Genomic DNA, 15,005 nt, shown 5'->3' with positions numbered 1-15,005 from the left:
TTCTAAAGTCCCTTGCATGGTGCCTCCAAGTATCCAAGATGCTCCTTGCGATGTCCGTTTCCATTGCTGCAATCCATATGCAAATAAGGAGGTGTGCATGTATTTTGCCCCAGAGTGACTGGAGAGAGCCCTCTACAGATGAGTTTCCTGCATCTGTAAAGATCATGCCATTTTTGATTGTTTGTTATGTGTTAACTAATGTTAGCACATTAGTTAACTTCTGCCGCTAATGTTAGCAAAAAAGTAGATTGAGGCGGGTGTGGCCGAATTGGGGGCACGACTGAGTCAGTATGGAATTTACCGCAGTGAATTTCGAGGGTTGGGGGGAGAAACAGGACTTTTTTCGTGGCTCACCACCTCACTCTTGCAATGCTGGATTTTCCCCTGCCGAGGACAGCCCCCAGGTTCGCCAAGGGTCAAAGACCCTGTGACTGAGCAGAAGGCACACTGTGCACACAGAGCAGATTACATTATCGAGCCTGCAAAGCTGCTGGCTCGGTGATCATTGCCTTTCCCAAACAGACTCGCCTATTTGTAGTCTTGAGAAGATGGCTTGAAGAGTACACAAACCACAGTGAGATACCTCTTGCTATGGTGTGTGTACATTTCAAGCCATGAAAGAAACTGCTCCATTTTTAAACACTTTCAAACATCCTTTGATCGGAGTTCAACTGCCAGCTCAGTGCCCTCTGAACTCCGCCTACTTTGAACTCTGCCCCTCCTCCAAACTCCGCCCCCACCCCGGCCCTTGTGGGATTCCCATTCACGTTTGTTCCATTTCCACCACTGTATATAGACACCAGGACAGGGTAATTTTAAGTGCCCGGGCTGGTCATGCTAGGCCTAGGGGTAGCCTTTTGACAAACCGTGTATGTGCTGGTATTGTACGCGTGCTGCGGGACCATAGGGTTCATGTGTAAGGCCTGGGACTGTTCGTATGTCCGGCTATGAAGCGTGCAGCCTTGCTGGGGTGACTAGTGCGCGAGCACAAGGGATGTCCAAGTGCCGGACTAATGCCGCTCCTGTGCCAAGCCTAGGAGGCTTATGTGCCATGGCTGAGACAGCTTATGCCCATGGCAAGGGCCCCTGCAAGAGGTAGTAATCGCTAAAAGGCACAGCTGGGAATGGAAGCTTAAAGGAGCCTATGCCCATGGCCTGCTTTAGCGGCCGTAGCACCCTGGGCAGCGAAACAAAAATGTGGTACCCCCCGACCCTCAATTGTGCCCCTGGTCATGAGGGGCTGGGCAAATGTTTCAATAGGCACTGATGAAAGCGGCCAGCTTGGGGGAGACCTTGAAAAGCTCCTCTGCTGGCGTAGTGGGGGCTTATGGCAGGGCGTCCCTGGCAGTCGCCCGGGTGACGCACCCCTGAGGCCGGTCCTGCCTATGCCCTATTTGCCTCCAACTCCCCCAGGGTGCTAAGGCCGGGGAGGATAGCACAGGGGCAACACATGTGTCTGCACATGTTAAGGGCCGAATAAATGAGCAATTCATTCATTAATTCATTGATTAAGGCCACAAAAAGGCATTGGCGAAAGGCCAAGTAGGGGAAGTCATTCCGTTCAATGCTTGGACATCACTGCACTTTTTTTTGTACAGGTCAGCATATTTACAAGATGTATGTGATTTTACCGCGACTGCACTTCCCGCGACGGAAATGTTCACATCGGAAATGCACAAACACAAAACGTTCGTACATTTCTAATGCGAACATGCAGGGGTTTCCCCGCAACCCCTGCTCACTATCCCCCGCAGTCCCCGTTATTTATTTATTTATTTTCAATGTTAATGTTCTTTTGAGAGAACTTGGGGTGTTCCCCGCAACCCTCGCTCACTGTAGTGAGCGGGCTGTTGCGGGGGACATCCCCGAACCCCCCCAGACTTAAAAAAGGTTTTTTTTTATCCTGTCCCCACCAAAACACCTAAACACATACCACAAAAAGTTTGAACTTATGGTACTTTTGGTGGGGTCGGTAAATTTTATACAGACATTTTGTCCGATTCCAAATTTACATGCTTTAAATTCCAGGACTAAATTATTCCTGAAACCAAAAAAGCCAGAAGATTTACAGCCCCGATCTGCCATGTGAGGGATTCTGGGAAATGTTTCTGGGAAACAAAAATCTCATCAGCAAGTTTAAGAATACACCCGAAGCTCCCCAACAGGAAGTCATGTTGCAAACACTATGGAGACAGTAGAAGGCCCAGGCTAGCTTCCTCCTCTTGTAAACTTTGTGCAACTTTGAGCTTTGAAACAACCAAAAAGAACTTGACAGTAGCGCGGGGGCGGTGCCTGTTGAGGGCCACCCACGCAGCCCCTCCCACCGAGTCCTTACTAATGCTCTTCCCTCAGTCCTTCACGCCACATGCAGACGTCACTGTTTTTGACTGCACTAGACCCTACCTCGTTCTAATGACTGGTGGTGCCTGGGTTGGTAGGATGGCTGGTTCAGCAGCGAAATCCCAGGCAAAATGGAAGACAGATCTATCCGGTGTCTTGGCGAATCCTGCTGCAGGGGACCTCACCGGGTTTACATGAGCAAACAGCAGCAATGGCTGCAGTGGACCACCTGGTGAAAGTGGATCCCCAACCAAGCTAATCTACTTCTCACGTTGAAAACAAATGTTTCTGAGGTTGAAATAGACTTGCTACAATAAAGGCAATATTTGAGAATCAAACACAGCATGAAGAACAACACAATTATGCGATTTGGGGGTCTCACAGGGCAGATGGATTAGAAGATGATCGTTGGGACGGAGATGGTGTGTCAATGGGTGGATAGCTCAGGGGTTACACGCTCACCTCTGACGTTAGGCCAGACTGCCCTTCCTTGGTTGATACTGATAACAGCTATTTTTACTGCGCTTAGAAACGGGATGAACCTGGAATGAAGCACTTATGTAACCCTGATACAATTGTTATTATCATTTAACAGGAGGCCACGTGGGCTTTCCAACATCTCAGGGCTGTGCTTTAATTAGCAAGCGTTTTGTTCAGCATTGGCCCTCCAGAGGGAGGACTCTGACCTCATCCCAGAGATGGGCCGTCAGTGCACACAGCCAAGCAAAGCATACCATCCTTGATTGCAAACAAGAGAGCTAGGATGCTATTATAAATATTAGGAAGTAGCCAAGTCAGCGCTGCAGTCGAATGTGTGACTCGTTGCATTTTGAAATATGTCACATTGTTTAATGAACACTTATATTTCTTTCAGATTGCTGAGTTCCATTTTGCTCTTAGGATTTCAGCTTGTAGTCCTGCAACCTTCAATTGAACACAGAAAGGTATGTTAACAATTACATTATTTCATGTTCCCCCCAAATCTACATGTAATTAAACACATATTTGAAAACGTTTGTCAAAACTGATAACCGGGTTTGTTTTCGCGAATGCTTTTGCTGTCCTTTTCCAGTGCAAAAGTAATGTTTTCATGTATGTGCAGGCATTTAAATAAACTGCTATTGGGACAGAGGTAATCTTTCTATGCACTGCACTTCTGAGCTCACCCTTGTATGTGCGCTAATTGAAAATCACTTCTCCTTCGTGCACATTTGGTGGCAGTGCAGGGAAGCCTTGGTCTAGCAGTCACTGGTTAAACACACTGAGCCCATCTGCTGTGACCTCAAGGGCTTTCAGCTCCGACTCATTTTCATGTCGAATACAGCACTGATGCTTTTTTTTCTTCTTTCATTTCACGCCAAACAATATATATTCTAGTCGACTGTAGAGCTGGTCAATAATGTCTGGTATTTGCCCTCGTCCGACTTATTGGTCAGATCCTCAAGAGTGGGTGCATAGGGGTGAAAAGGAATAGTAACCAACGTTATTGGCTGGCTGCAAAGTAGGTAATGTTGTTAGCACATGAGAATGTGTTTGTGCGGTGCCTCTATTCTTCCAAAATCGTTATCTCTTGTGATATAGTGTTGCTGAGAATTTTGCTCAGTGAATCTCCATTAACGTAGCCATCATGTCACACTTAGAAGACCTGTGCGGTTGGTCATTGTGCTGCACTTGGAATATTTCAGGAGGGCGACCGGAGTGTTGCTCCCTGGGGATTTTGTGAGGGAAACCGTTGTATTGCACAGATTGTACCCTTTGCACCAGAGGATCTCTTGTGATATGATATGATAGATTATTTATAACGTGCTTAATAACCAAAAGTTTCTAAGCGCGGACCCGGGGATCGAACCTGCGTTGCTCTGTGTCGTCTTGTTTCCAAAGCGAGCACGTGGCCCCTGAGCTATCCTCCTGGGACAAGCCAACGTATAGCACTGGGAAAGGTTGTGCAATTGACCAGGGTGCTGCACTTAGTCGAGTCCATGAGGGCGACCATGTTATGGATTCTAGGTGATTGCAGAATGTGTTCCACTACAGGGAATGCAGGTGTTGGCAGAATGCTGCCTTTCCGGTTAAGTAGAGTCTTGAATGTAGCCACTTAATGATAGGTGGAAGCATGCAGAATACATCCACCGTAATTTATCAACCCAGGTGTTTTAGAATGTTGCTGAATGTACTAATTCTAGGCTTTCATTTGATTATAACCAATGCATTTTTCATCTCGCACTCTGTGCTTTTGGAATTATCCATGGGCATGGCCACCCTCCTTCACGCATCTGCTTTCACATACAACTCGAATGACGCTTTGCACAACACTTTCGCCATAAGAATGTAGCTACCTTTCACGACAATAACTGTAGCTACACACATAACTGACTATCCTCCTACACCACACCCAATCCAGCTTATTTCCCTAGTGCATCTCTCTCCACCCATACACATGCCAAATAGACATGGGTGGCTAGTAAGGACTTTGGCCAAGCCCTCATAACCTTTAATGGACCTTATTCACACACGAACAATCCCATACTTCAGACTGTGGTCCCTCCAAGGGTGTTCAACCTACATCACGTTGGGACCATACCCATGATGAAAGGCGATATACAAATTATGAAAATGAATGAATGAATACAACTTGAGCTAATTGCATATATCAGAAGAGATGCACTGCATTTGCAGCAATGTGATTAAGTGTCCTGGCCTTATAATGAATGTGCACAGCTAGCCAGTAAACAAGCAAGCTGAAGGCGAGGGCCAATAACAAGGAAAAGGGTGTTTACTTCTGGCATAGTCCACGGCTGAGGACCTTACGTCATTAGAACATTCTGCCACCACATGAGTAAGAGGTCAGCATGGTTGCACAGGGGTGTGGAGGAGCTATACACGGTCAATATGACGCGCAGAGGAAAAGTTTAACACACTTATACACGCAAATGTACACATTCAAGTATAAATATGAAATAGATTATGAATGTTATGCTATACTATGAGGATATATGCCATGCTCTTCGCTGTTTGCTTGATCTCTTGGTGCTCCGGTGTACCTTGATAAGGGGGAGTGATTGATGGGGAAGAGGGGAACTGCAAGGTAGGTTTCCTGCCATGTAAAGGCATGTAATGTAGACGTACATGGGTACTGTGTGTGGGTTGTTTCTAGGTGGTCTGTGTCAAGAACCCTTGAAGTATCTATGCTTGAATTGGAGCTTTTGGGACTCGTGGTGTAAGAATGCAGTGGTCAGGTCTGTGGTATATAGGTTGTTTGGAGAGGTGTAGTATTGTGATGTTTAATATATTCTGGGGAGGGTTACTCCCTTGCTGTGCATAGGAGACTTTTATAGTATGTGTGTTGTCTGTAGGAACATGGCACCTGGGTATCTTAGTGTGGTGAGGGGTCAGTGGAGACCCTTATGGGCTTCTGGAGCTACCACCCTGAGTGGTTACGGCGATGTCTTGGCTGTGGTGCACCTCAGTGCGGTCACTGTGGACAGAGGTCCTGAGGCCCTCTGGAGTAGTATAGCGTCTCCTGCTGTGACCTGTGAGCAGTAGCTCACCTTGAAATTACATATAGGCAAAACCATGCGAGAGAGGGCAGCATGGGGTGCCATGACAGTGATCATGACAGATTGGTCCAGGGTGTGACAAAGCAGAGTCGGAGGAACACACAACCAATAGACTGCAATGTGTTTCAAGGGTTTTTATTCCAGAAAATAAAAAAGGGTAAGGCATGGGTTCCTAGCACTCTTTTACAAGGCTTTCCCACTCACTTTCTTTTGGGTGGTCATCTCCTTCCTCTCCACTTTTAGGATGTGAGCGGTCCTGACTCAATAGTAAATATTCTCTTTAAGAGGGGCATGACGACAAGCAACTAAAAAGGCATGCAGTGTCTTAGGTAAAACTTCCCACAGCGGGATCAGTCTGTTAGTTGCACTCTTTAGAGTTGGGATTCCCTCTGGGCAATTGTAGAAGACAGTCGTTCACAGTCGTGGAGGAAGTTGGAGTTCCCGCAGCACTTTTTTCATGAATCGTCTTTGAATCTTGATTCTTCAGACTCTGTTCTCCACTTCTTCCCTTTGTTTCCCCTCCTCGGGGTCTTGCAGTGGAATAGTAGTCACAGTTTATTCCTCTCCCGGCTCACTTTCCAGCATACAGTTATTGACTAACATGGGCGAGACAGCCACGAGCCAACCCCATCATTGCCATCAACGAGTTAAACGCTTAAGAGCTTCGGGAGGATGGCTGACTGATCGGCTTCTTTTTAAAACCCCTTCTAGCCCAACTCACATTACATCCTTACCACAGACTCGTACCTAAGGGGAAACCTACTCCTTCGTTTGGTGTCCCCTCTTCTCTCCTTCTTCTGGTGTCTCCTGTTCTCTCCTCTGTTCCCTGTTCACCCCCTCAACACTTTAGCCCATAACCATGTGTGGTACAGGAGGAGTTGGCAGATTTGGGGTGAGAAATGCTAGCCCCAGGCTCAGAATAAGAAACGTACTACTTGCCATTAGAATTAGAGGATCAATCGTTACAAGCTCTCCTTCATTTCAGAAGCAAGCGTGCAACAGTTAAGGTTGATTTCGTGTATCGGGTGCAGATGATTCTAGAAAAGATGGTTACAGTGGCCTGTATTCGTAGAAATTTGAGGTGTATCAAAAGGTCCAACTATGTTTTAAAACAGAAGATCAGGAATTTCAGGATGACGTTGTGGTTCTAGTGGGACTCTGAGAAGAAGTAATTACTGGCATTGACTTTGCCCAGTTTTACGACTGGTTTCCATTGAGAAAAGAAAGATATCATTCATTCAACCCCAGAACAGCAGCATAGAAAGAAACTAAGATCTGTAGCTGGGTAAGGAAGATGGGTATGCCCTGGGAATTTGAAGAAGCACCACTCCCATGCATGATGCTCAGTTAAAATACCAGGAAGAACTCAGAGGAAAGGGGGATACATCGAAAATCCCTGGACTGATCCTCAAGGTGAAGGGTGGGGAAGCCACTGGGCTGGATAAGATCACCCACTGCCTGATGCTGGGCCCAGGGGTGGTATGGAGTTGATTCCCTGACCATCCACACTGAATTGGAGACTTCCAGCCCTTTAAGATGAGTAGTAATACCCTGGAGATGGATGGGGATGCTGATTTTAATCAAACATCAATAATTCAGATGACACAAATAGCTTGGCAAACGTTTGTCTGTTTTAATGCAAGTAATTTAAACAGGGACTACAACGAACAACAGCAATCGCTCGATACTCCACTCTCTCTTCGTTTCATAAAAAGCTGGGTTCTTAAACCCAAAATTGGTCATAGCTGATGTGCTGACCTGCGTCATTACCAACGTCATCCTACGTGCCAAACTACTAAAACCTATCGGGAAATGGGATTGGTTCTAAGTGAATAACTAAGCATAGTTGTTATATCTGTATAGAGTAGCAGAGAGAAATAATTTGATACTTAATATCAGGTGGGGCAACTAAGCCCTCCCTTCAAAATGGCCACTATGAACGTCACTAAATATACGACGTCACATTGGCTACACAAACAATAGGACCCCCCAACTACTTTGTCCTCTACAATTGGTTGACTACTAACTCCTGTCAATAACTTTCCACCTACGTGAGCAGCAGGCAGCCCGAACAACCAGGTGCGGGTAAGCTTGTCTTCATACTAGCTTCCCACCAATTAAAAATACACTCCATCATCACCTCAATGATTCAGTGTCAATTACTGTTTTGAAGTTGGCCTTGTGTCTGTGCTGTTCTCTGGGATTTTTTAAGGAGTATGGGTACTGTCTGGCTTCCGTGCGTAAGTGTGATCTTCTCATGTGTCCAACTTCCTTCCATCACGTGACTGCACCCCGCGATTTGAGCCTTTTTGTGTATTTGATTTTATTCTCCAATACTCCTCTGACGTCTTTTGTTTTCGCTTGACCTTCTTGAACAGGAGCTTCTGTTCTTCCACATTAATTGTATCCAATGTCAGCCAATTCTAGTTCTGATAAGACCTTGGCTTTCTTGGCTCATCCAATTCCTTTACTGAAATATATTCTGTTTAATTCAATTGCTTTTGTAACTGCGACACTGAATTGAGGCCTTCCTCGTTGCTCAAAACTGCTATATACGTAGTGGAACATTCATTCTTTATTCAATCCATATGTAGCTATGAGGTATATCTGTATATGTTGGCGCTTGCCGCGATCTATTCACTATAAGCATGTGGCTAGCTTCCTGATTGCTTTGTTGCTTGTGTTTCATTGCATCTGTACACGTTTAAACTAAGTATCTTCATCATGCTTATGGCATATGTCTCTTCATCTTGATCCCAAGACGTCACTTATCCTTGGTACTTCTTTGTTCTTCATAAATCGTCTGCCTCGCTGGTCTGGTTCTCTTCTATATGGATTCGATTCAGTTTCATATGACGTCACCATTCATCCTGGTCATTTAGTTTCTTTGTTTCATCAGGAATCACATTCAAATGGCCATCATATTGTCTTGAGTGTAGGTATGGTTTTCTCAATGGGTACTTCACTTCCCATATTCTCTTAGGGTTAGGTATTCTTATGGGTACTGCACAGAGTCATTGCTCTTCCTCCTGCTTTCTTATTGGTGCAGTATACGTCACATACGTTGGTTCATACTTTTCAGGTAATGTAGGCCTGGATGGTGGAGTGGCGGTACTTGGCTCCTCCTCTACAGTACCCTTTCATAGAAGGGAGACCGGGGCCTATCACTGCACCTCCACCACTACCTGGGGGGACAATGTCTCTTTAAGGGACTCAGATGATGCCGAACCTCTTAGGATAGAGAGAGTCATGCCCGTCTGGCATGCACCCCAAAATACTGCAGAGAAAGTTACACAGTACCCCACGTAAGCATTCAGTTGCACCTAATTAAGGATTTCTAATCCACAGGGCAAGTCTGGGAAAGGGCTTTGGGTCAAAGACCCTGAAACTTTAGGTAGATTAATACCACTTCTGACACCAATTGTGATGAGCAAGGTTAACACAAGGCCAACAGACTGTAATGTGTTTGAAGGATTTCATTGCAGAAAACACAAAAGATACAACATGGGTTCATGGCTCTTTCTTTCATGATCTTCCAGTCCACCCCTTTCTTGTGGCATTTTACCCCTCTTCCTCAAGGTTAAAGGTGTCATTAAAGAAAAGTAAGTTATTTTTTCCTTTGGAGAGAATTGCAGACAAACTATAAAGGCAAAAGGGAATCTTAGGAAAAGCTTCCCAATTGTAATCCAGTCTTTTGGTTAATTACAAAAGACCGTCACTCGCAGTCTTTGAGGAAGTTAGAGTTCCCTCAACGCGTCCCTATTGGGTAATCTCCACTCTTGAGTCTTCAAAGTCTGTTCTACAATCCTACTCTTTATTTCCCCTCCTCGTTGTGTTGCAATGCAATGGTCATCTCAGTTTATTCCTCCTCCTCCTCCTTCTCACGTTTCACCTTACAGAGATTCACTAACATGGGCTAGCAAACTGCTGGCCAGGCTCAGCATCTCCAGAGCTTGCTATCATTTCCCATTTAAATAAGCCTAACTCACAAATGCCACACCACTGTGGATTAGAATCCACGTGGAAACATGCTCCATCTTCTCTTCACTCCTCTGCTCCCTGCATATCCCCTCAACAGTTTGCATTGTGCTCATGACGCAACTCATTTCCTCATACACCTTGACTGCACGATGTGTTCTCTATTCAGCACGTTCTATAGATTACAACGCCTTACACACTGATATGAGGTTTCCCCCTTCTACCACTTCCTATGAACCTTCTCCACCATCTGGTGTCCTTGTCCTCCTCTCCATGCACGCTCCGCTCCTCCTCCAATGACCAATCCCCCTATCTGACATTACTCATGGATGGTGGTGATATATGAGAGGTTATTTATAACGTGCTTAATACCCAGAGGTTTCTAAGTGTGGACCCGGGGATCGAACCTCTTTTTCTGCGTGTCGTCTTGCTTCCAAGGCGTGCGCGTTGCTGCTGAGCTATCCTCCCGTGACTGGTGGCGCCAAGAGGGCTGATGTCACCACAAGCCAGCCTGGAGAGAATCCCTTTGCCATGCTCAGAAGGCAGGGTTTTATCTCATTGCTGCCTTAGCTGCTCCTGCCCTCTTCAGGTAGCCAATTACGAGGGAACATCCTGCTTAGCCGGTACACCCATATATCCTCGTGCGGGTAAAGAAATCCTTTCCAAATTCACAGCAGGGTCTGACCCAAGAAAGAAAACCCGTGCAGTTAACTGGCCCGCTCATATGATCTCCAAACACATGCATCTAAGGCCAGGCAGGCTAATGGAGTCTTCCACTGGGAAGGACTGGGTGTGGCAAAGAGGAGCAGCCACATCTGAGTTAAGCTTCCTCAGAGCAAAGAATAGGATGGCAGACAGTGTAGGTTGGAGGAGAAAGGGTTGGTTAAACAGCTGGTGAGGTGGTGAGCTTAATGAGACAGGAGGTTAGAGGAGAAACCCAAGAGGCTAGAACGAGGCAGACCTTGGAGACTGAGGAGAGAACGAACACAATGGCAGAGGAAAGAAAGACAGAGGAGGCAGGCGAGATAAACACCCATGAGACACCAGGGGATTGGGCAGACAATGACCTAGAAGAGACTGGGGAGGGAAATACCTAGGTCGTTGGGAGAGAAGACCCCAAGGGCCTGGGGAGGGAAAGGTGCAAGAGTCTGAGGAGAGAAAGATACAGGAAATTTGATAGGGAAAACCCCAGGAAGATGCATAGAGAAAGACTAATGAAGCTGTGAAGAGCAAAGCACAGGAGACTGGGCAACGACATGGAACCTGGAGGCAGGGAGGATGAGGATACAGGGAACTCGGAAGAGAGAGATCCAAGAGTGTGGCGAGAGAGAGAACCAGGAGGCTAGAGAGGGAAACACCCAGGGATTTGGAAGATACTGATTGTGAAGTTATCTCTGATTACAGAGGTGGCAAAGAAGACCTGATGAGAGAAGTTAAGGGAGAAGGGTGAGAAAAGCTCAGGAAGAGGTGGTGACAGGAACCACAGAGCAGGGGGTGAAGAAGCTATCTCATAATATAGACGTGCCGAAGGAGGAGGGTACCTAAAGAGAAGGTGTTGAACAGTGAGGAGATGATCAGAGGGAAGGTTGACCAGAGTAGAGAGGTGATGCAGGGAATCACCAGGAGCAGGAGAAAGGAGGAGGAGCAGCAGGAAAGGAAACTCAGGGGAAGTACACTGAAAGAAGAGTAAGGGGAAGGCCTGGGGTGGGTGGAGAAACGTCTCAGATGAGGCACTGACAGTGTGCAGGGAAAGCAGGAAGACAGAAAGAAAGCAACAAAAGGATGTAGAGGAGGTCCTCCAGGTATGGGCTTGTGGTGTGACTGCGTGGAAGGGAGTCTGTTTGGTATGGGAAGCTGTAGAACCAGGATTCAGAGTGAGCGATGTGTGAAGAGGTCTACAGATATGATATGATATGATATGATATGATATGATATGATAGGTTATTTATAACGCGCTTAATACCCAGAGGTTTCTAAGCGCGGACCCGCGATCAAACCTGTGGTTTGCCATGTTGTCCTGCTTCCAAGGCGAGCTCATTGCCCCTGAGCTATCCTCCCGAGGTGACCCTGTGAAGACCATAGAGTAGCCTCCTCTTTTCCTACAGCTCCAAGGTTTAGTTTAGGGCCAGCTCGATTGTGACAACATCTGCAGAATCAGCGCCTTGACGCCAGTGCCATTTGAGACCCAAGCAGAAAAGGCTTCTCCATCATCCCGTAGCTGCACAAGAACATCACCAGGGCGACCATGAACAATGCAGACTTTATCCATGGAATGAAAGGTCAAGCTCATGAGGGACATTTTTGTAAAATGTTTTTATGCTTTATTTGGGGCACTAGGTACTGACACCCACATTTGCTTTAGTTGTATTAATGCTGAGCTAAAGGACTGGCCTCAACAAGAACTGTTACTTTATACTTTTCTTCATCTTTCGCAAGAGTCAATATTATATAATTTTAAATGACTTGCCTGTCCATATTTGAGGTACTTTCATGGCCCTTCGGGGAATTGCTTTAGTTCTTCCTTATAACTCTAATAAGACTTGTTTGGAAACATATTCTATGTCTGGTCCATGTGGGGTCCTTGTATGCTTCATGACAACACTCCTTAATGAGGATATCTTCTGGTTCCTTACACGTATTCTTATTCTTCTCATTAACAGGGGCCTCAACCTTACTTTACTGATAATCTCCTCCTCACTGGTATTCTCCCCCTTCTCCTTATTGTTGTTTTCCCCTCCTTCTTGCTGCTCTCCTCCTTTTTAAAGGTATTATCCCCACCTCACTGCTATTCCACCCCTCCTCCTCTTTCCTGGTTTGGCCACTCTTCTTTGATGTTGCATCCATCAACCTTTTTCATTTACCCTTGTCCTACCCCCCTCACATACTCATTCTTTTCTCCTCACCTTCTCTCTCTAGCCACTGCCCTCCCCCCACACTCCAGCCATCAGCCTTTTCTCACCTGCTACCAGCCACCTCTCTCTCTCCAGTTACTGGTTTCCTCTCTCCTGCTACTAGACACCTGCCTCCCCCACCAGTCTCCTCTCTCTGGCTGCCATTTCTCCAATCTCGCGCCTCCCTTTCCCTTTCCCATCTCCATATTCGCACCCCTGATCTACCAGGGTTCATTTTAAGTAACCCAGGCCCTACCTTTTGAGGGATTGCCCCCAGTATTTTCTGGGTCGGGCAGTTCTGCCTAAAGATTTACAATTCGTGTGCCCTTCCTCTGTAACTGACCTTTCCCCTTTTTTAATTCATTAGCTTCGCCCCTTGTTTTCCGCTGTTGATCCTTGCCTTTTTAAAGGTCGGCAGCCATCTTGGAATTCTAGACCGAACGACTGCACCAGATGTCTCTCGATATGTTTCCAAATACATCAAACCTGTTCACTGTTCTCCCGAGGCCACTGCAGTAATCTTTGATTCCGGAGGTTCCCGAATCCAGTGGTCCTCCCGTATAGTTTTTCACTTATTTTATGGCTGTTTAGTATTATAGCGCTGAAACTGAATGTCTGTATGACGTGCTGTGTGACTTTGGGGGCATTTCACGTTACATGCCGTAATGGCTGAACTCTCTATTCAAAAGCGGTTTGTACCAACCGAGTAACTGAAAGGGACAGTGTCCCCCAGGTAGTGTTGGACTCCATGTGACAGGCCCCTGCCGCCCTTCTACGATACGGGTTGCCAGGGTGGGCTCGCCATAGCATGCCCAGGCCCAGCACCTGGTCCCTTGGCTACTCTACCCTCCACCCTAAGGGTCAGGCAGGGAACTTCATCACAGACGCAGGTGCTAGTCACAGTAGGAGGATCAGGATAATATTAAAGGGGGCAAAGTCATTTTGGGACACGTAGTGGCAGATGTAGGAGAAATCACAGTCAGAGTCCCAGGAGGTAATTATGGTTGAGCAAATAGGGTGAATAACAGCGGGCAAAACGATCATAGGACACCTGGTGGTGAAAGCAGTGTGGATGCCTGAGAAAATCTGAGCGGGTAAAATGACAGGTGACCTTGCCCTGCACCGATCCAGAGAAGAACACCTCCTTGTGAGATTGCTCAATGACCCAAAGCTAGGGCCAGCTTCTGGGAGCGTGTTCCCGTGATGTGGGTGCCTTGGTGGGCAGATCAGCCAGTGTGACGGCCCAGAGGGTAGAACATGTGGTGCACGTTGCGACCCCTGGATAGTAAGGTAATGGTGGCCCCTTGTTGTGTGGCCCAGAAGCAGACCTGCTAAGCAGTGTGAGGTCCCATGGTCATAGTGGCATCCCACCGATTGTGGGTCAGTTACTTATGAGTCTCGCAGGCCGGGTGCAGCCCGGGTTCATATGTGATTCATTGGGCCTCATTACACGGTAGGCGGTAAACCATGGTGCTATTAGCACCATGGTTGCCGCTGGTACCATACCGGTAACACCATGGAGGAAAGGGGAATTACCACCCCTTTCTCCATGGCGGTAATTCCGCCTTTCTCCATGGCCCTTCCCCATTCCCATTTTTGCTCTATAGGGCATAATGGGAATGGGGAAGGAGCTAATTACGGTACCGCAAATTGCGGTACCGTAATTAGCACCAAGGTCCCTTTGTGGGTCCCAACTTTAATGGCTGGTCTATACCAGCCGTTAAGGTCGGGTCCCGCAAAGGGACCTCGTAGTAAGGCGGTATGGGTTAACGGTCATCGGTACCCTTATCGGTGACCGTTAACCCATACCGCCTTCCGTGTAATGAGGCCCATTGTGTGTTTGCAAAGGTTAGTCCAACTAAATGTCATGTTTTGGGCTATCCTGTGTTGGACGTGTGTGGCATCCTCTGTTAGTATGACGACAGGTTGCCCTAGGTTCACTGCCAACAGTGCTTATAGTTTGATGTTTAACTCTGGGCTTTGGCTTGTCGAGGTTTGCTCAAGAGACAGGTATTTTTTTTTAAACAGTGACAACCATGGGATTTCTGTACATTTCCTTTGGCAGTAAGCTACAGAGTTTCTGACATGTCCGTGAAGGCTCGGTCTTCGTGTATCGCGTCGCGGGGTTGTGAGAAGTACATTATTGCTGGATCTCAGAGTTCTTTTCTGGTCATTTGGCGGGCTCATAACCTGGATCAAGCCCACTGCCCTAAAGAGCATGGCGGGTGATGAAGATTAT

The 15,005-nt window shown here is 46.8% G+C and overlaps 1 protein-coding gene across 1 annotated transcript in view; it reads left to right on the top strand.

Annotated features, from left to right (window-relative positions):
• THSD4 (thrombospondin type 1 domain containing 4) overlaps nt 1–15,005 on the top strand; it is a 1,773,455-nt gene that overhangs the window by 236,514 nt on the left and 1,521,936 nt on the right. Inside the window, exon 3 of the mRNA XM_069624755.1 lies at nt 3,215–3,284. Coding sequence (XP_069480856.1) covers nt 3,215–3,284 — 70 coding nt within the window. The remainder of the gene's footprint in view (nt 1–3,214; nt 3,285–15,005) is intronic.

This window comes from Ambystoma mexicanum, chromosome 11, assembly GCF_040938575.1.
Source record: "Ambystoma mexicanum isolate Mex_15411 chromosome 11, UKY_AmexF1_1, whole genome shotgun sequence".
NCBI lineage: Eukaryota > Metazoa > Chordata > Amphibia > Caudata > Ambystomatidae > Ambystoma > Ambystoma mexicanum.
Note: the sequence above shows the minus strand (reverse complement) of the source record. Positions and strands in the feature narration are given on the sequence as shown.